This window comes from Musa acuminata, chromosome BXJ3-8 (genome assembly GCF_036884655.1).
Source record: "Musa acuminata AAA Group cultivar baxijiao chromosome BXJ3-8, Cavendish_Baxijiao_AAA, whole genome shotgun sequence".
Taxonomy (NCBI): Eukaryota; Viridiplantae; Streptophyta; class Magnoliopsida; order Zingiberales; family Musaceae; genus Musa; species Musa acuminata.
In genome coordinates this window covers 42,537,565-42,558,838 of record NC_088356.1, presented here as the reverse complement: position 1 = coordinate 42,558,838, position 21,274 = coordinate 42,537,565, and the positions used below count along the sequence as shown (strand labels likewise).

Sequence of the window (21,274 nt, the reverse complement as noted above, 5' to 3'; positions counted from 1 at the left end):
TTAGTATAAATATTGAGACTCGATTGGGCTTTCTTAGATTAATTAGATAGTTAATCTAATCCAAAATCAAATTAGATGAAATTTTTATCGATATTTTAAATATTTTTTAATCGTCGAACAGTTGTCAGTTTTTGGGTTATTATGTTTATTTGATCCACTTAATTCAATTTGGACAACTCATTAATTTGATTTGGCATCGAATAATTTGGTTTACTCTTAATGTAATCAAACCGCTCTGTGGGTTTCCAATTGGACCGGTTCAGATAACGAGGGTGACGTCTTATCCATCCTCTTTCCACCACTACGGTTGGGAGTCCTCTTCGCTCCGCTCTTCGCTTGCATCGTGAGGGAGGGCTTCGATCCATCGACCGATGGGAACTCTCCCGAGCTCGGCGGCGGTGGCGCTCCTCAACCCCAGTTCTCTACCTCGTCTGCAGCTGGCCGGCGGCGGCTTCCGTTACCGGAGGAACCTCGTCGCGATCAGAAGGAATTCGAGACAGAGCTGCTGTTGTGTCTTCAAGGAGAGAAAAGAGGTATGAAGCGAAGGGTGGAAATCTTTCTCCGTTAACGACTGATATAACCACTTCGGGGCTGTAGGCATTCTTGATTTGCCGCCAGCATTCGATATTCTCAATTTTGATACGTCGATGTGCTTGGTAGTTTGTTCTGTGGTGGCGTATTATTTCCCAGTCAGTAACTCCTGCTAACTTTGACCTAAAATACTCACTTGTTGCATATAATATGGTGATCGAATGTTGACCATTGAAGTGTTTTAGCCATTCACTTTGGATTTTTAGGTAGTACCCCAATCAAAGTCTTTGTTTTGGTATTAGAGCAGGTCGTGAGTTGAAATCCCGCCTTTAATTAACAATATTTTGGTACTTTTGTAACAGCTTCAGTTTATAAGATTTGTGGTATCCACCAAAATCTTTATCAATGGCCAACTATGATGGTTTATCAGATGAATTCCAATTCATGAATGAAGAGGCACTTTGTGATCTTTCACTAAAATTGTTGAGAAAGCGGAATGAAAGATAGGATTCTGCTTCTAGCTAGATGAAAAGGTGTTTATGCAAACAAACAGTATGGGATGATGCCACAGGGTAGTCCGCTATTGTCTTTTGAGTTGCTACCCAGTCTTAATAGGTGCACATGAAATTACTATTACAATAAATTTTTTGCATATCGAACATCTACATCTTTCCAAGTGTAGTCTCTAGAGAGACCATGGTGATTGACTTTGTTTTGCATGAGTTTACACTGTATAACCAAGCAGGTACTTGCTATCCTTTTTTAATTGAGTTATAGTATATGTAGATGCATCCTCTTTGTTGATGTTATCTAGCTAGGGATGTAAATGACCTCGTGGAGTCTTCACATCTTATGGACCATTTGATGTATAATGATCTAGAACTGATAATATACTGTGAGTGGAACTGAAGCTAAACTTGTTTGAATAGGATACAACCTGCTTATACGAGTTATAGGTGATTTCATGTTCCATGTTACATGAAAGCATCGACCATCATAAATTGTTTTCTGGTACCTACATATCTTTGAGTCAGATGGTAAGTTCTTTTATTTTTTAGGTTAGGGCTGGTTTAAGGTTGGAATCTCTCAGCTAAGAGTAAGCTCATTTTTCTTAGTTCTGATTTTTTGTATGAACATCAAACGAATGCGTCACTGATATGAACTTATTAGGTGAATCTATGTAATAATATTATGCGTACTATATAAAACCAAAGATCTTGTATCATTCAAATTATTTTTCTCTTCCTATGGAAACAAACGATACAGCTGAAACCAACCCTCATGCTTGTGTTTATGTCATACATTGTAACTTCTAATGGGGCAACGAGTTATCAACAAATAAAAAAGGGCGTATCCAGCGCACAAGAGTCTCGCCAATGCGAGGTCTGGGGAGGATCAATGTATGCAGCCTTACCTTTAAATATTTAAAAAGGTTGTTTTCGTGACTCGAACTCTAGTTTCCTAGGTCACAAAGAGGCAACATTATCATTGTACCAAGGTTGCAAAGGGCAATGAGTTATCGGATGCAGAAAATGCCATGCTTTAAAATAAATTGTTTGATTAACAATTTTCTAAGGCATAATAAATTGCATGGATGTTCTGGTTAGTGTTTTCTTTCTACTCTACACCTCTGACTATTTGGAGGCAAACATGATTCGTGACTATGTGTGTCAAAATATGGGTCTTTATGATCCTATTTTGAAATTCTCTTGGGTTGTATCTTTTAAGAAAAGGTGAATAGCTTACTAAATTTGAAGGATTGTTCTGTTCTTCTTGTGTTTGTTTATGTGAACATGTGAGGAATGTGCCAACTTTGTTTACTCTAGTAGCTTAGGTCTTCACTTTGCTAATTATATATTTTGTAATTAGTTCCACAAGATGACTATTGAATATTTTTATCGTGAAATTCTTCTTGCTTTCACACTCTTGAGTATATAACAAGATATATGACACCATAGTTTGACCTAAGCTGAAGTCATCTTTTTGCTCTTTTCTTGCCGCTTCCTATTTATTCCTATGTGGAGGAAGACAGATTCCAGATGGTGAAGCAACAATGTGGACCGTAGTCTTGAAGACTGGAAAAGGTAACTTAACCTCATTTTTATCATGATTATGTGTCTCTTGTGGTCATATTATTCTAGAGAAGATTTATTCTTATACACTAATTAACTAATGATACCTCTTATTTGGTCATTGGGAATTCTAATTATGTTTTTTGAATTTTCAGTGTTGATGGATTTTTAAATCCACTGAAGATGTATAATGCCAGAAGGCCTAGAACTATCAAAGAACTTTTGTATGAAATGAAATATGTACAGAATAAGTATTAGCTCATTTTTGGTGATTGAAAAATATTACATGCATTGTGATATTTGCAAGATGCCAAATTAAAAGATTGCTAATAGTTTTCTGTTTAAACAACACTAGTTTTGGAGTCGCATTGATCTGAATCAGCATGCTTTCTTACTTTGCTTTCTCGAAGATGTAACTTCTCAATAATTCATATTAGTTTTTAAAATAATTGGAAATCCACTGGTTTCAATTTTTAGTTTCTTGCATGCTCATAAGTGGTTATTTATTAAAAAAAAGGATTTCATTCTCTAATTGAAAGGATTGAATTAACAACTGACTATGAGATTTTAGTATAGAAGTGTTTTTCTAACAAGACTTTGCAAGCAAGCTTTTAGTTTTTGTGTTCATATATGCAAACAACTAGCTTAATGACCTCTTAGTTTAATCTATATATTAGTTCTGAATAAATTGACATGCAAGCCAACACAATTAGCAATAAAGAGTTGATGAGCTGCTCATACCTGGCATGCACTTTTCTTTTAGCTTATTTACCATAGAAAATCTTAGTGGACCTTTTTTTCCTTTTTTGCAGAGTTTACAAGCCTATCTTCCAATGATCAGACTAGAAGCAACACTAATATATTACAATGGCTATGTGCACTTTCATGTGGAGCTACATCATGGTTGAGTTCTGTTGAAGTAGCACAATCGAGCGAAGGAACAAAAATGGACATGATTTATGAGATTGGGGAATTATTCGAACTGGGAATCCAGTTGTCGTATTTGCTTGTGTTATTAGGTCTTCTTGGAGTTGGGACTTTCTTTGTCATTCGTCAAGTCCTTGTTCGTCGGGAGCTTGACCTTTCTGCCAAAGAATTGCAAGTAAGAAACAATTTATGTTTTTCTTACACTTTTTAGAATTATTGGATGTACTGTAGACATGCCAATGATTAATATTATGCAAAAAAAAGGTAAGAATTATTTTGACGTGGTTGATTATTGGAAAAAAAATGCTATAATGTAATTTTATTTTTTTATCCATGGTTGGAGAGGAAGTAGGAATTGTTTGGTCAGCTAGCATAATACTTGACCTAGGAGTGAAATAAGAAACTCAATGAACTTTGACAAATTTTGTTACAAGGTAGTGGTTAAAGGAAAAAGCATGGTTCGTCTTATCGATCCGTACCGATATACCGACCAACTATCGGTATGGTACGTATTGAGCTTTACTAAGTCATACAAAGCATACCGACACATGGTACATGGGAGCGTACTAATGTACTACCCATATCGGTCCCATATTGGACCGGCATGTATCACCCGTACCGAACGGTATGTTGCAGTACGACGAACCTTGGGAAAAAGTATAGATAACTTTTAGCAAAAGTAATTCCATAAATATTATCTTTTAGTTATTACATTTTTTAACAATAAATATTAAACTAAACTTTACATCAACTTTTCTGGAACTTCTTAGCACAAGACTATCTTTTGGTCAATAACCAATCCGTATATGTATTATGAGAGTGTTATGGCAACACTGCCCAGTAATCTGTCAAGGAATTGTTGAAATCCAAGCAGACTGCATTTGGTTGGGATTGAATTAGAAGGTATATATGTACGTAGGTCACTTCACAAAAAATAAATACGATTGATTCAAATACGGTCATACCAGTTGATATAGATAAATATTCACCGATCCAACAGCCAACCTGTGCGTGGATCATGTGATTTTAACCAATTTGGTCCCAATATGAGCTATACCGCTCGACACATATACCAATGCATATCATGCAGTAACTAGCCAGTATGCACATGTATACTGGGTAGTAAGTCGACCAACTGATCAAATATTTCCCATCTTTTTTTTATCTTCCTACTTTAGACCCCTCATTCACTCCCCTCTTTCATTTACTATCTCTTAAAGACTTAAACTCTTTCTATCTTTCTCAATCTTTCATCCAAACCTGTAAATATTAGCAAATCAAGATTCAAGTTTAAGAGAACAACGTCATAGTTCTGTAATCCAAGGTATATCCAAACTTTAAAGTCAAATTTGTGGTTAGTTCAAAGTCACTCAATAGGCGGGCTCACAAGTCTAGGATTCATTGATTATTTGAGCATCCCACGAGGATGCCATGAGATACCCAGCGTGGATTTGGTGGTTCCTCCGAGTATGAGCATGAGAGTGCAGTTTTAGTACAGTACTATCTTAGGATTCCTAAATTGATGTAAAACATGTATTTTGTATCACTGCAGAAAAAGCTGTACAACTTACTGATTTGTTAGTCATCCACTTTGTTTGCCATTGTTTCTTTTCCATTTTCTTGTCTTCTGCTAAAATATGGAACACTTCTTTTATATTGCACTAAGATTGTAGATTTTTGTACTTGGGAGTATTTTCTTTTCCTAAATCATACAACGAAGATTGATGCTGTAAATTCAGATTTTATAATCTGCAGGAGCAAGTCCGAAGTGGTGATGCAACAGCAACAGAATATTTTGAACTTGGTGCTGTTATGCTTAGGAGAAAGTTCTACCCAGCAGCTACCAAATATTTGTTGCAAGCAATTGAGAAATGGGATAGAGAAGATCAGGATCTAGCTCAGGTTAGATGTTTGTAATCATTTTTGGCAATTTATGGAATTCCTTTTATCCCTTATATTTATTGTTCTGGCAGGAGCATAAAGTTGTTATTGTTGTGTATTTATCCTAGATCCAATGAGCACATTTTTTCTGGATCATCTGGTATAATATCTCCTCATGTCCTTTCTCCTCATAAATTTTAAAGTAATTTTTAACTGATTAAAAGACTTCTATAAAAAATTGATGTCGTGCATGATGGAACTTTAGAGATGACTAATTGATAAGGCATTTCCTGTTAAAATGGCTTGGTGAATTGCTTTATAAACCGAACAGGGCAAGAAACAGTGGGAGGCTTCTATGTATGCCAATTTACTTGTCTTGGTTACCTCAAGCTATTGATGCTAATTAGTGAAAAATGTGAAATTGTACATGCATTGCACTCCTCACGATTGTGAAGTCCAAGTATATACATGTGATGCTCTCCTTACGATGGCAAAGTTGTTTCAACTTTCAACTACTTATAGTGCAACAGCATTAAAACGAGTCACAAAAAATTTGTTGCCATTTCCATTATTCATAACCTGGCTGTCCTAATCATCATCTAAATTTTCAACAACATTTTGGACTCAAGATGGTGTGACATAATTCGTTACAGAATTAAATTCTATGGTGTTTGAGAATGAATGCAATGTACCAGTCCATGTCTCGTCTACCGGCTGGACCGATAAGTATTACCCATGCCGTGTTGGTCCAGGTGGTTTCACAATCCATGTGATCAAGATTTAAGTTCTTAGATTTAGTATATGTTTGTAGGCACACAGCCTGCACGTGTAAAGATGATAATCTCCCATCTTGGTCTTGGTCTGCCAGAATTTGTTCAATCTCTACCATTCAATTTTCATAGAAGTCCCACTGTTCAGACTGCAGCACTATACTGTTATCAGTAAGATCCTGAACAGTTTGCAGATGATGTTTGGATATTGCTATTGGTCCCATTACTCTAATAAGTTGAAAAGAAAAATGTTGAAATAGATTATGTTTGTTTCTTCTGTCCAGCTACATTTTTATTGCCTATTGTACTAGTTTTCTTATAAACTTCCCTCTTATTTGACAGGTGTATAATGCTCTTGGAGTGAGTTACATCCGAGATGACAAACTGGACAAAGGTATTGCTCAATTCGAGAAGGCAGTGAAGCTTCAACCCGGCTATGCCACCGCATGGAACAACCTAGGCGATGCATATGAAAAGAAAAAGGACCTGAGAGCTGCTCTAAAAGCATTTGAGGAGGTGCTTCTTCTTGATCCAAACAACAAGATAGCACGGCCACGACGAGATGCCTTGAGAGAACGTGTCCGATTGTACAAGGGAGTCTCAATCAAATCAGAAGAGCGATGATTCTGTTTCGGTTGCCTGTCATCACGATAATTTAAATTTTGGTATCACCATAATGCCTTGAGAGAGCAGCAAGTTCAATCATGGAAGAAGTCTACTCATAGGAGTGATGTGGTTCTCCGTGGCTTGCATGTATCATCGATGATCTGATTTTGAGGACTGATCTGGCCAAGTAGTTTACCCCTTTAAGGTGAGAAAATTTATCGTTTACTCCAAATGTTGTCATTATACTTGTAATCCTGCCTCGAGTCATATCAGATTTGAGCATTCCTTAAGCCAAGCTTTGAACTAAGAATCTTATTACACCGTGACTATCTTTTAACTTGCATTCACTTTGTTCCTCTCTAGGAAAAAAAAATCAAGAAATATGTGATTGGTTTATAGTGGTTGAATTAATGTTCTATATTCAGTAGAGTTGATCAATCCATAGCTGCACTATGTTGTTTGTAAAGCCATTCATTTCATGTCTCCCTTTTTGTTGGTGGTGTCTCTTCTTGGTTCACATGACAATGCTCCTGTTAGCTTTTATCTCTATATATATAGAGAGAGAGAGAGAGTGAGAGAGAGAGAGAACTTGATCCTTGTCTGATGTTAACAGGTATCCTCTATATTAAATCTGCAAAGAATAATGAAGACGAAAGTTTAGGCAGTCCCACATCAATCAATGTGGGACTCCAATGCAAATGATGTGGATATAATGTGGCTGTGCATGTGCATGTGCATGTGATTATATTCTGGCCCATATGCTTCCACACCGAAGCAAAAATTGCTCTTTTGGCATTTTAATTTTATATTTGTTTTTTAATAATATCTGATGGTACAATTCGATATATTATTTTATATATTGATATAATAATAATAATAATAATAATAAGACTGTTATTTTTTTAATTATTTGGAATCGGCTATGTGTACCTTTTTATCGTGATTGAGATTTATAGAAAACCATCATAATATATCGGTCATAATTGTAATACATCATATGCTTTGCTATGAAAAGCAGCACAATTATGAAAGGCCACTTTAGCAACTATAATGAAGTCTCTTTAGAGCCATTATATCCCCATAAATAAATTTCGATGAATATAATATTTAATATCATAATTGTGTCGAACATTATTAGCCAAAATAGTTTTTTATATGAGTGAAGATATATTTTCAAATTATGATTCTTTTACGAGATGAATAATGATGAAACTTAACACTGGCATTCTTGCGATCGTTGTTATATGAAAGATAATCACCTCATAACAACTGTGGCATTTTGTTTCCTTTGAGTCTTTTGTAAATATCATAATCAAATGCTTCTAAAATTATCATCATTATTATTATTATTATTGTATGTATGAAAATTAATATATATATATATGCTTTTATATTAGAATCCAAGAGAAATAAAGCTTCATTAGGTTGGTTCTGACCTTCTAATTTAACTGAACGTTAGTTTGATTAGTCTAAAAGGGAGCTCATTAGTTCAATAATTTAATTAGTTATTTATCTTATCTAAAGTCATAACAAATGATATTAGAATGATATAATATTAAACTAGAGTAAGAAAGAATTATCCATGAACGAATGACTAAACGACTAAACGACGACGGGACATATTTATATTAGACTTCATGTACGCTATATTACATTTTTGCCTTCGAACTATGCTTATCCTTACGAGGATATCAGCCTTAGATGAAAGGGACGGTCATATCCCAATTTAATTCTCTTTCAGAAGTGGGCAAAGACTTAAATTGGCTTATAAATACGACTCGATACATTTACTACCACTTAGGGTCAATGGATAAGTGTTCCTATCTAAGTCTGATAGTGACAACATATAATTTGATGTAATAAGAATGTCGTCATCGCGCATTAACAGCATCTCAAAAACATGATTATTTTCATGCTTTACATTCACACCAAATAATGCATTCCAAGGAAGAATTATACACTTCACTGAAGAGGTTAGAGGCTTATTTTAAACCCTCTTCACGAGAGTAATTGTTCTGTACACAGCACCATACAAGACCCAAACTGCAGTTGGTGTGAGCTACAGACCATTTGATACTCCTACATGCACTGCCTCTTCAACACACTCGACTTACTGCACTGATGTGGGTAGATGAGATCGGCATCGGTGGCATGAGAAGCCACTGCTGCAACAGATTTGCCCAGCTGCTGCCTTTGGGGGTTGCTGCTGTCCTCCACTGCAGTGGATCTCTTTGACCTGTTCTTCCTTCCTGGTGCAGCAGAGAGTGGGATGAAGACTCCTGTTCCTTTGCTCTCCCTTCTTCTGTAGGCCACCTCGTTGGTGTGTGGTGGTAGCATCAACATCTGGGGCATGTAAGGAAGCTCCTGAAGGAAACAGCATGAAAGTAAGCCATTGTAAAACATTCCATCAAACAGGTGGTGTGCAGCATTTCTCTGTGATCCACCTACCAGCAGCACCATGTCATGGACTCATGCATCCAAAACCAGCTGATGGTACTTATCACCAAGTGACAAGCAAGAGAAAAGTTGTGTAGTGACTACAGCATCAAATTTAATATCCTCTTCAATTATTGTACACAGCTCCAATAGGAATGAATGATTCCAATCTGGAAATTGGATGGCAGCAATACTAGTAGCAGCATGATTAGTGGGGACAAGTGTGGCATGCGAAATATAGTACATCCTTAGGATAACACCAATCTATCAATTTAATTATTAAGTAAGTTATGAATTTTTAGATATTTAATTATAATTTTTTACTAAAATATTTTTAGATTTTTTCTAATAATTATTTCATCTTGTATTTTTAGATATGTATAAGTAGCATCTCTCAATTAAATTATTGGGGGAGGGGTCATCTAATTAAGTTAAAAAAAAATAATTAATCTTTAATTAGAATATTAATTATTATATTTTTAGATTTTTTCTTGTGTCTTCTCTTATTAGTACCACTAATAATTATTATTATTTCATTTTTGCTTACTTCTTATTACATTCGTAAATCTCTTAATATATATTTATATTATTTTAACAAAATGATATTTAATTATTCATGAATAAAAATATTTATTTTACTAAATGATTCGTCAAACTTAGTTTTGAACGATCAATAAAACTAAGATCGGAGCAAACCGAGAAAGAGAAGGGAGAAAGGCTCGCCGTAGCAGAGCAAAGTCTCATTAGTCATGGCTGCAGAGAGCAGTGAGGAAACTGGTGACCAACCTGAACCGGAAGCGTCGGACACTGCGCAGGGGATTCTTCCTCGTCCTCCATGATTAGCAGCGCCATCCGCTTGCTTAGATCTGCAAAGAAGACATCATCTTCCACTTCCATGGCCTTCTGGACCTTACGCTATAAAGTACCCACTGAGAGAGAGAGAGAGAGAGAGAGAGAGAGAGAGAGTCCAAATCCTCACACCATATATCCTATGTATCGGCTAATAACTCGTCCTGGTTGTCTTATCCATCTTTGGTTGGCCATGGTAGCCTTTAAAGGCGAAGGCCGGGGATGAGGAGCAGTGGAGGAGCATGGGGATCGGAGGGACACGCGGGCCCGGAGGGCAGCTGGCCAATCCCATCCTCTTGTGCCCCATCAAAGGATAGATAAAAGGTCGAGAAGAGAAATCATGGCATCGGATGCAAAGGTAGAAATGGATGTGAACTGTGGAGAAGCGTGCAAGGTGGGCTTCTCTCCACGTCAAGAAAGAACTGCTGCTTCATGCGAACTCGAGTTCGTGAGGAAGGCTTCTCTCCACGTCGAGCAACTACTACTGCTTCGTATGAGTACTCTTCCGTCTTTTGAGGGAGACGCTTTTGGTGGCTCCTTTGGTCCTCGGAGTCGGAGGTCAGCAAGCCACCGGAGCTCGTGACCGCTAACCAGTCTCGGACCACCTTCATTTGGTCAGAGATTTGGCTATCTACATACCTCACTCACTATGGAGATAAAGATGACACGCTTTCCCTCCCCCAACTCGTGTTGTCAATTCTCCGTCCATAATATATATATATATTTATTTATTTATTTATTTATTTATATTTATATATATTATGTATGATACCGATTAATTTTTGTATGATCATATCATATGAAGTATCTAATAATAAAAGAATGGCGTGTCCCTTACGGAGGCTCCTGAGATAATATGGAGAGTCAGTCACTATACATATTTGAATCGATCAAAGTCGAGGGATGAAAAGTCATTATTGATGATTCGAAGCGTACTTTTGAAGCTGATAATTATCTTTGCTAATACGAGTTTTGATGACTGATAGCAAGATTTGGTGATCAACTCGTATCTTCGTGAACTCTTCCTATTTCACTGGGATTTCATTTCTTTTTTTTTTTGCTTTCTGAAAACATTTTGCACGCTTCTCTTTGTTTGATTAGAATTAGAAAATAGATCACTTGCATTGCACATACTACTAACACAAATTCAAGTACTAAGCTTCATATGGTGTTTTTGGGTGTCTGGATATGCTACCGGTTGCTCCTATAGTTGATCATCTTGAGAGTTGGGGGGAGGCAAAGTTGATCATCTTGTTTTGTAAGTTTTCCTGAACAAAATTAAGTTTAGCAATATCAGAACACCTCAAGTCGGATCCTTTCTCCCTAATAATTGACTTGTATGCTACAATTTATTATCATATATTACCTCACATCCACACAAAATTAATCTGAAGTGAAAAAAAAATAAAAAAGGAATTGTGCTTAGATACAACAAGAATCAGATTGACATCATGAGAGGTTGGAGGCAATGGCAAAGTTCCATTTAAAAGTCATGAGCAGACAATCTACATAGAAAGTTCCTTACCTGATCAGCTCTTTTAACTCTTCCATTGAAAACCTTCAGACTCCAACTCTCTTTCTTGCCATGCTGCAGTAATGACTCAGAAAAAAAATTAGAGAAAATTGTCCCACATAACATCGAAGAAAATGTCACAGGAAGGCTTCCTGATGCTCGGAAAGCTAAAAACACTTCTATATAGTTCCCAAATGGATTACCACGGTAGGCACCACAGTTGAGAAGCTTCACGAGCCATCGGTTGTATCCATACTCGTGATCCCATCTGCAACCCCTTTAAAGACAACTCGCAGTTTCCTCAGGCACGATGTTTTCTTGTCATTTTTCTCGGATGTACCACTGGCATGAATGACATCCTTTGCAACTTTACCCATGAGGTCAAACAGGGGAAGCTGGAGATTTGATCGTGTCATTTCTTCTAGCACCGGGGGAGACTGCATGTAAAGATTTTTTCCTCGACATGTGACACTAGCTTTTGACAGACGAATGTTAGGATGTTCGCCAAGTAATCTGATGAACTGTGACATTAAAAAAATAAGCAACAGACGATCAGCATAATGCAGACAAGAAAAATGACTTCACAAAAAGTAAGGTTATGTATCATAGGACAAGTCATTTAGATGGTGCTGCTGAAGAAACTATGCAGTATAATCAAGAAATCTCAAGATCTGTTTGGCACATTCTTGGAAAACATCAACTCAGACGTTTCCTTTTATCATCTACCAGTCTAAAGTTTATGTACTAGAAAAGTATTATCCACAATTTTATGTAACAATGCATAAAGGATTACTCAGTGTGAAATGCAGAAGTTGATGATTAATGACAGTTTCACGGGCCCTCTTCAATGTCTTTGATTAAGCAGAGATGATATATTATGTGACAAATGAGACTCAGAGACACAAGCATCATCCATTTTGAATCTCAGTAAAATAGTCTCACAAAAATTTTAAGTAAATTAGTGAATAGAAATTTTCATATGCATTACTTTGTTTGATAGTTATATGCCAGTATCCAATATTTCTTTCATTAACCATAAGGTACATGAACCTCAAATCAGAGTTTCCATATGCTGGACAAATTAGCATGCATATCCTTCAAGATTCTTTATCGTTGACCGATAGGGTAGTCAAGATAGATAGACCTGATATTCACAAATACATTCCAAGAGAGAGCAAATGCTGCAGTCAAGTTTAGGTCAAACATGAGAGTAAATCAGACTTTTCTTGGAAAGAGAGGACTTACATGGACAAATTAGCAAACGATCATGCTTTCGCCAGTCTCTAATGAGCATCAATTGTAGCACAATGCAAATTTCTTGTCTAGGAGTAAAAGTATCTAACATCATACTAGTGATGCAAACTGACAAGAATGTCTAGTTTTTCTGATATCCCTAACAATCCCATGACCACCCAATTGGGTTGTTTCAAAGAAGACTAGGACTCAAAGAGCCCTGTCCAAACAAGATTCCCAACAAGTTGACTTCAGCAGGGGACAGCATTTGTTCGATTCCTGAAGATCAGGAATCACACAAACTCCTAAAGGGTTCCTTGACAGCAAGGAAAAACAAGATCATCCAATGTTATCAAAAATTGATGGACAGCTACATTTAGGGATAGAATAGTATCGTCATTAATGTTTAAGTAGGGTTTCAAACTTCAAAAGTCTTTTTTTCTATTTTCAGTATTATGTCATTATTTCTCATTAATCAAATAAAGTTTTCCTTGACTGTTTACTTAGGAGGCTTTTTCTCTTCCTCAAACCACAGGCAATACTAACGAATCTGACCTTGCAAAAGACCAAATTTTTTAAGAAAAATTATAGTGCAACTCTTAAGAGAAGAAGGTTATCAAAAGGTTAAGTTACCTGCAAAAGCGTAGTGGAAGTGTCCAGTTCAACAAGTGTTCCAGGCCCACACACTAGACAATCTGTGTCTCTGACAAAATCGGTTACTTTTATGTGTGTTCCCTCTGTTCCATTGTACCTAAAAAAGTTGTTGATCAAATAGTTAGAAGAAATGAATGGTAATCAATTCAGTACATAGTAACTGAGATATACTGGGGAAAATGCTTCTCATCATTTCCATAACTCCAGTTAAACAAAACTTTTAATTTCTTAATCTCTTAAAGCCTAGAGAAAAAATTAACCAGAAAAGGGATTAGAGATTTTGTTATTAAAGGCAGTTATCCTCAGGTAAATACACCTGCAAAGCAACAAAAAGGGCAAAAAGATTTATGGGGCCAAACTTGAATTTTTATTGGATGGATCAAATTGCTAAAAGATCAAAAGGTTGCATAAATTAATCTGACAAAAGTTGGATATCTCATTCACGTCTACTTAATCTGGCAAAGGATCATATCTGACTAGAATTATGATGTTGTGATCCTGCACAAAAGTAGAGTAGGCAGTCGATCAAGGGAGCAAAATGTAAATCAGTGTGAACAAATCCTGGAAGTTACTCTATGTTCTATGTAGGCCAGTGCAGCTACAGGATCTATGTGGTAGCACAGACATTAGTTGGGCATTCAATACAATCAAGTCTGCATTAACAACTTAAATGACACGATGTTGCAACATATATATTTTAGTTCCAGTCACAGCCTTCCAAAACTTCTTTCTAAGACTCTACATGACCCAATCAACACAAAAGATCATATTACAGTTTGATCAATTCAATCTTACATTAAAGAAAGAAGATTTAGGTTCAAGATGTACAATAATATTGCATCACTAGGGACTTGTTTTATTCATATATGATATTTAAAACTTAAATATTGCATAGCAAAGTCCAATATTTTACAACAAATGTAATTTATCATCGGCCTATTTCATCAAGAAAGTGAAATAAGTATGAGGAATGGAAAAATTGAAGAAAAAGAGAGAAAAAAAGAGAGGAAAAGGAAACAAGAAGAATGAAACAATAAAAAAACTCTCACCATTGTGGAGACAACAATGAGAATTATTGTTCCAAACAGAAGTATTTCCAGAAAATATTTTTTTAAAAAAAGAAGACTACTGTTTGTTAAATTTAATCACAACCATAACACCTTGATGAAGCCACAATTTCTAATTAAAAAGTCCAAACTCTTCTCCAAATGTTTTATGAGCACTGAGTTCTCAAACTTACACTGAAGTAGAAGAGGTAACTGATTCTGCATAGAGTGCATCTTAAGGTATTGTTATATTCATATATATCTTAGCAGAAGTGTACCTTGAAGGTCTGTACAAGGTTATCATTTCCTTGCAAACAAACTACAATAAGTAATATGCCAGCTACTTACATGCAAAAACATGATTAAATTATACAAGTAAATTCAAACTTCTCCTTCATTATAAAGCTCACTAGAGTTTGATTAACAACTACACCAAATAATCTCAACATATTGTTATCTATTATCTCTGGAACCTTTGGTTACCAACATTTTGTAACAAAAAAGAATATCCATGATTCCAGGTTAAGAAAAGATGTTTATAGGTTATCAGGATGTAGCAGTGAAAGGAATAAAACACTGAGATACTTCTTAATCACAAGAAAAGATATTTCTACTGTAAGTAGACATGGATCTCTTAATTCTTAGAAACACTTGTAGCATGTAATATTTTCAACAAATTAGGCATGATCTATGACACTAAACAACCAGAACATGTCCAAATTAAAATTTATAAATTCAGTAATGTAAACAAATAAATATCATCATACAGGTTGAAACAATTAAAACCATCAAAATGTAACTATCCGAAATAGAGGTTGAGTTCATCTAATAATATTTAACAACCATCAGATATAATTGATACATGTTTCCTTGTGACGATCTCCAAATTTCTTTCCAGATTTTTTTTCTTATGAAACCGACGATCCATCTCCATGCAAAATCCGAAGCAATGGCCCTCACGTGAGGGCCACGCGACAAAGCACGTGGGAACGCAACAGGTGTGGTGTCGTGTCTCACAAATAGAAATGAAAATAAATAATAAAAGACACAACTGGATATGTGTCGAACACGTGTCCGACCGTGTTGACGACGTATCCACCAAAAGCACGTGTCTGTGCTTCTTAGCTTGTAAGTATAAGTTCCCTTTGAGGCAATGTGATGTCCAATTCATACAAACTCAAAAGATACAACTTTCATGTGAGGCTTGTAATAAGTCAATAGAAAACAAAAGCACTCAAACTGATGACAAAGAAATGAGGAAGAAGAGATCACGTGAAATAGTTGCATAAAGTTTTGCTGCATCCAGACACTATCTTCAAGGCTTCCAATGCACAGGCAGCAGATATAATTGCATTCGTAGATGCAATAGCTGGAATTATATTCTTCACCACACCCTGCAAAGTGGGATGTACAGCGCATAACATGATTGAAAAAAACGAAAGAAGATAACTGACAGAACAGAGAAAATTCATGTATATTGTTCTCAGTTACTGTAATCACAAAACCAAAGAGAACAAAAATGACATTCAAGGATTATATTTTGTTCCCCACGAGATGCATGTAAAATCATAATTGGTGCAATGATTGCCTGTTTAGCAATGGCAGCAACCATGTTTTCTGGGGCACCCACATCTACCCAATCTACTTACACCAGGTTTATGTAACCTTTGATTGGACTTGGGGCATGCACAGGTAACGAAGTTGGTAACAGAGTCAGATTTAGGTTCAGGTTTCAGTCAGGATGGGTTTTCTCAGGTATCATGGTCCACCTAACCCACTTGAATTGGGATCGAGTACCCCTTAATCTGAACTTCTAAAGAACAACTACTGTATAAATATGATATTTTTAATTTCAAAATTGAAATGCAAATAGTTTAAGATATTACATCAAAGATCAACTAGAATTTCAATATGAAGCAATTTAAGAATGAAAAGCATGGATTCGGAACTCTTCATGGACAACGAATAGAAGAAAAAATATTATGCTGAAAAGCAAAAAAACATATCAATAAAGTCAAAATATTGCAAGCACCACACGTGCTCCAGCCAGAAAGCCAGAACATGGGGGTAACTGAAAGTAATTTGTATAATAATGGTGTGAAATATCTGGAGAAACATCCAGCTTTTCAAATAACATTATATTATATATACAATTACAATTATCTATAAGTAAATATGCTTGTTCACATGTGCACTGATAATATTCATACATTCATGTGATGATATTCCTTAGTATAAAACATCTAAACTATTTGAGAAAAAAATTGGTATGACATATAGGAAATAGTATCGAACTAGCAGTCAATGGTCTTAAACATAATATTAACATTTGAGGAAGCAATTTTGCAAGCTTAGCATACCTGTGTCAGAGAATATGTTACACCAGTAATACCAAAAAGTTCAGCTCTCTTGAGGGCCTGATCAAGATATTCAAATGAAACATAAATATACAAGAATATCAAATTAACTGAAAAAGGAACATACATCACAAGTAAGCAACCTGTGAGTAAACCCACTGCATATGTTCAGGATCATCAGCATCAAAATCTTTCCCATGATGGACCTATTAAAACAATAATCAGAATGATAATAGCAGAGGCAAAAAAAAAAATAACACACGAAAGAATGAGGAGAAATTTTAATTACCTCGCCCCATTTGATCAAATGTGCATACTCAATACAATGAGCAGCAGTTCTAGGTGTCTCTGCTAAAGTGCATAGAGGAAACTTCACTTGTGGTGGGAAAAGCCAGATGTTGCACTCAAAACAAGGTGTCCTTCCTGGCAAAATTACTCTAGCATGGCCCTTAAAACCTTCAGTTCCACCATCTACGATGGGTTTAATTGTCTCGGGAAGAGGCTTGTCATCAGTATCATACTCTAGATTTCCCAAAAATGATGAGACATACTACATCAGATGGAGAATGAACAGAAGTCACTTCTAGACAGATCAACATTAGCATAATGAATGACGGCCACTACTAGAGATCCACATCAAATTGACATTGCACTGTACTTTATAAGCCTATATCACCAGAAATAACTAACAAGGTAGCAATTTACATTTTGGGACACAATCTGGATCATTAAACGTTTGATGTCAACATTTTCCTGAAGGCCTAAACAAACATAAACACATTGAATAGATGGCCAGTATTTATGTTCAAGCTGGCCATCCTCGTAAAAAACCTTGCATCCTCATATACTATCCACATATGCACCAACATATATATGTATATAAATTTCTATGTGTTCCACATTCTAGATAATTGTATTTTTCCAACTAACAAATCTGAAGTTCACTCCTATGATAAGATGTCCCAAGATGACTCGTGTTCCTACTTTTGTTTGACATACCAGAGCAATCCACACTTCACAACACAGTACCGAGCATCAAATTAATGTAGAACCAAGAAAAAATATATTTTAATTTATATATATATTAGTTTGACAATAGTTCATAAAGCATTATGCAGGTTTATGTGCACATGAGATCTACTAAAAGCCATTCTGATATTGCCAGTTGTCACACAATAGTAGCACCACATTCAAAAGCATAGAAATATATATGCCCTGCAAAATCTTCATATATTGTAAGAATAACTAATGTGTCACAAATCCCTGTTCTATCTGTTTTAAAATGTATATATGAGTTTCCACAGGTTTCACCAGCTACCACATAACTTCAGAATGTCTCTACGAGACCATGCTCACTCTATTAGAGCAAACACTAATTGTTTAAAATAGTCTGAAATTTTCAAAACATGTACATTGTCATAATTAACAGGAAATCCTATATTAAGCTTGTCAACCATGATATCATCTAGGTGCCTAAGCAACTTAATTAAAAGGCAATACTACATTAAGCTCGTCAACTGTGTATCATCTAGGTGCCTAAGATACAACCTTTTATTAGGCTATATCCATTGCCAAGACCCACCTAGGTTATTTGGCAATCTTAACCTATAAATATGCTCATATTTCACATTCAATCTAAGTCACTCAAAGCATGGTTCTCTGTGTCGCACATCAAATACCCAAAACGTCAAGCTACGATCCAAAGAATCTCTTTCTTTTTCTCAACAAATGGAACAGTACAAAACTAGAAAACATAGAGCATGGAAAGTTCGCATAACAAATTAGACAACTTACCAAGGAAGCCACAAGCAACGGAATTTATATAGCTTCGAGCATCAATTGAATCAAGACCAAGGACAATTATATTGAAATCATTATAGAAGTCTATGTCCTTATCCTCAATCCTGCAAAAATGAGGGGTAATATTCACCCCACTAATTCTTTTCATAACACGCTCTGCTGCAACTTCTGCCTTGGACTTCCCAACATCCTGAAGCCTACACCATCAAAACAAAATACTTTAGAATATAACCCTCATGAATATGAGGACATGAGGCAAAATCTGTTCACAATGTGGAGAAAAGATGAAAGGAGGATTCTTACACGAGAATCTCAAAAAAGCATGCCCTTTGAGAAATATAGCAATTAATTATGCAATTTATCATTCTTCGGATTGTTCTCACAAGACAACCTATGCATGTCTAGAGTTTCAATCTATTTGCAGCTCAAACTATAAAACCCTATAAGAGATGTATAATTGCTGAAAGAGATACAAATTAGACAGCCCACACAATCATGTTAAACAGGGATTATATATCTCTTTAATACAGAAAATTTGGCCTTTTTTCTGGAAGGGATGTCAGGAGTAAATCATAGGTTTCCTCGATACCAGGAGTATGGTAGTTAAGAAAAGAAGCGTCCATACCAAGCAACGCTACAAAGTAAAATCAAAGATCATACTAGAGATGAGAATAAGATAAATATATACGATCATACTGTTCATACTCGATATCATTGTTTCATTCATCTGATGCACAAATCTTCAAACATATGATGGGCATCGTCCAGAAAGGTAAACCACCAGGGAGTACAAATCGACCTGAAAAGGAACTGTCGGTTGAGATTGGAGACCTCGATGGTGTCCATATCAATGACATCGATGTTCTTGAATCCTGACAAGGCCAAGTCCTTGAGCAGCTCGCAGCCCAAACCGCCGGCCCCGACCACAAGCACCCTCGCGATCTCCCCGATGTCCTCCCTCAGCTGCAGAAATCGATCAAAACGAAGATAATAAGAAAGTAGGAGGACATGATCGATGTCTCTTTCTAGAGTAACTGCGATCGAGGCTCACGGTGGGGCTGGGCTCGAAGTCCTGCCCGACGATGTTGCCGGGGCGGGCGAGGAGCTTGTCGACGTCCCTCCACCTTCCGGGATCCGACGAGACGTCCGCCATTGCTTACTCCCTCAGCGACTCGCTGCTGCTGACGTTGTATTATCTTCACGGCTGTGCGAGAACAGCAAACCCCAACGAAGAAGACGCAGCGGCCGCGTCTCGAAGCAGAATAAGTGCGGGTACGGTGGACCTGCGGAGCAGCAACCTTTGGTCTAAATAGAGGTCCACCTATTTGTTCCTCACCCCCCCTAACCAATTGCCTTAAGATTCTCACGTTTATGATTTGTATCGATGAACTCAATATAAATTACATCTATATTTATTTATTGATATTGTATGTAATGAAAAGAATGATACAAAGTTTTTATAATATTTTTATTTAGATGTAATGTCTTCTGTATAAATGAAAATACTATAACGATATTTCAAAACATAATAAATAACTTTTTATGGGTTCATATCCATTTTTTCTCATTGTATCGAATGGAAAAGGAGGGGGTCATAACACATTACCCTAATATTTAATTAAGATTAATATTTCGATCTTTATATTTTAAAAAATAACATTGGACTCCCTACACTTAAGAAAATAATATAAAAAAGTAACATTGGGTTCCCTACACTTAAGAAGATAAAACATTTAATCTCAATTCTCCATATGACATTTATCACATGAAGAAAAAAAAACGAATAAAAAAATTATAAATTTTATTTTTTAAAATATTAATTTTATATAAATTTTATTAATTTTCTCGTTTGCTCCTCTTTTCAAACTGTTCAGCTGTAGCTTTTTGGTCCTTTTTGCTTGCCCGTCACATATGTCGCACATGTTTATCGCAAGTAGTTGGGAAAGAAGAGGAGAAGAGAAAACCAATAAAGTTTATATAAAATTAATAATTTAAAAAGATAATAAAGTTATATTTTATTCTTTTCATTTGTGTTTTTTTTTACGTGATAATTTTTCGTCAATAAAATTAAGAATTATGGTTAAATATTTTACCTTTGTAAGTATATGAACCTAGTACTATTTTTTAAATAATAGAGATCGGAATACTAATTATAGTTAATTATAAGGGGTAATATATAATTATCCCCAAAAAGATATAAGAATTTGGAAAATGACCCCTTATGTATATGAATGAAAACATTGTAATGATGTTTCATAATTTTTAATCTAATGTTGATGATTATCATGTTGATTGTATCATTCCCTATTTGAAATGACTAAATGTCAGTTGATAATATTTGTGTTTATTGGGATGATGATCTTCTTAATGATGCATTATTCTCAACAAGACTGCTAATTAGAATAGAATTATCCCACCAGAGACAAATAGGTGGTCATCATATATTATTGATAGAGAAGTTACTCATGTTAGAAGACAAAAACAACCAGGTGGTCATTTGATTTGAATAACCAAAGTTTCTTAGATAAAAATAAAAAGTAATGATATAATTGAAATTGAATTGGCTAAAATATAGATGTCATTTACAACGTTTTTAATA

The 21,274-nt window shown here is 35.7% G+C and overlaps 3 protein-coding genes across 8 annotated transcripts; 1 reads left to right on the top strand and 2 right to left on the bottom strand.

Moving 5' to 3' along the window:
* The first annotated feature begins 257 nt into the window (after positions 1 to 257).
* Positions 258 to 7,134, top strand: LOC135646258 (tetratricopeptide repeat domain-containing protein PYG7, chloroplastic-like). 3 transcript variants are annotated; one of them, XM_065165604.1, is made up of 5 exons: positions 258 to 533; positions 2,564 to 2,615; positions 3,416 to 3,705; positions 5,286 to 5,432; positions 6,524 to 7,134. In XM_065165604.1, the coding sequence occupies exons 1-5, from the start codon at positions 372 to 374 to the stop codon at positions 6,803 to 6,805; spliced, it is 933 nt and encodes a 310-aa protein (XP_065021676.1). In that variant the 5' UTR covers positions 258 to 371; the 3' UTR covers positions 6,806 to 7,134. The 3 variants fall into 3 exon arrangements, with proteins under 3 accessions (XP_065021676.1, XP_065021677.1, XP_065021678.1); XM_065165605.1 differs by having other exon boundaries at positions 398 to 533; positions 2,560 to 2,615; XM_065165606.1 differs by having other exon boundaries at positions 401 to 533; positions 2,556 to 2,615.
* A 1,545-nt stretch (positions 7,135 to 8,679) lies between these two features.
* Positions 8,680 to 10,578, bottom strand: LOC103995360 (uncharacterized). The gene is made up of 2 exons (XM_009415929.3): positions 10,010 to 10,578; positions 8,680 to 9,151 (listed from the first exon to the last, which is right to left on the bottom strand). Exons 1-2 carry the CDS (start codon positions 10,118 to 10,120, stop codon positions 8,867 to 8,869), a joined length of 396 nt encoding a protein of 131 aa, XP_009414204.1. The 5' UTR covers positions 10,121 to 10,578; the 3' UTR covers positions 8,680 to 8,866.
* Positions 10,579 to 11,227: 649 nt separating this feature from the next.
* LOC103995359 (NEDD8-activating enzyme E1 catalytic subunit) lies at positions 11,228 to 19,961 on the bottom strand. Of its 4 annotated transcripts, XR_001979488.2 has the most exons (11): positions 19,727 to 19,961; positions 19,475 to 19,638; positions 18,670 to 18,872; positions 17,165 to 17,397; positions 17,019 to 17,081; positions 16,879 to 16,935; positions 15,791 to 15,912; positions 13,452 to 13,569; positions 11,789 to 12,106; positions 11,598 to 11,660; positions 11,229 to 11,340 (listed from the first exon to the last, which is right to left on the bottom strand). XR_001979488.2 is itself a non-coding variant. In XM_009415928.3 (10 exons), exons 1-9 carry the CDS (start codon positions 19,826 to 19,828, stop codon positions 11,816 to 11,818), a joined length of 1,353 nt encoding a protein of 450 aa, XP_009414203.2. In that variant the 5' UTR covers positions 19,829 to 19,961; the 3' UTR covers positions 11,532 to 11,660; positions 11,789 to 11,815. The 4 variants fall into 4 exon arrangements, 2 of the variants coding, with proteins under 2 accessions (XP_009414203.2, XP_009414202.2); XR_672512.3 differs by having other exon boundaries at positions 11,228 to 11,340; positions 11,598 to 12,106; XM_009415928.3 differs by lacking the exon at positions 11,229 to 11,340 and having other exon boundaries at positions 11,532 to 11,660.
* Positions 19,962 to 21,274: the final 1,313 nt, after the last annotated feature.

Excerpts from the sequence above, each read along its gene's own strand:
- LOC135646258 (XM_065165604.1), top strand. The coding sequence starts at position 372 with ATGGGAACTCTCCCGAGCTCGGCGGCGGTGGCGCTCCTCAACCCCAGT. Across the intron at positions 534-2,563 it reads TCTTCAAGGAGAGAAAAGAG|ATTCCAGATGGTGAAGCAAC; the intron begins GTATGAAGCGAA and ends GGAGGAAGACAG. Across the intron at positions 3,706-5,285 it reads TTTCTGCCAAAGAATTGCAA|GAGCAAGTCCGAAGTGGTGA; the intron begins GTAAGAAACAAT and ends TATAATCTGCAG.
- LOC103995360 (XM_009415929.3), bottom strand. The coding sequence starts at position 10,120 with ATGGAAGTGGAAGATGATGTCTTCTTTGCAGATCTAAGCAAGCGGATG. Across the intron at positions 9,152-10,009 it reads GTCCGACGCTTCCGGTTCAG|GAGCTTCCTTACATGCCCCA; the intron begins GTTGGTCACCAG and ends TGTTTCCTTCAG.
- LOC103995359 (XM_009415927.3), bottom strand. The coding sequence starts at position 19,828 with ATGGCGGACGTCTCGTCGGATCCCGGAAGGTGGAGGGACGTCGACAAG. Across the intron at positions 19,639-19,726 it reads ACTTCGAGCCCAGCCCCACC|CTGAGGGAGGACATCGGGGA; the intron begins GTGAGCCTCGAT and ends CGATTTCTGCAG. Across the intron at positions 17,398-18,669 it reads CGTTGCTTGTGGCTTCCTTG|AGTATGATACTGATGACAAG; the intron begins GTAAGTTGTCTA and ends TGGGAAATCTAG.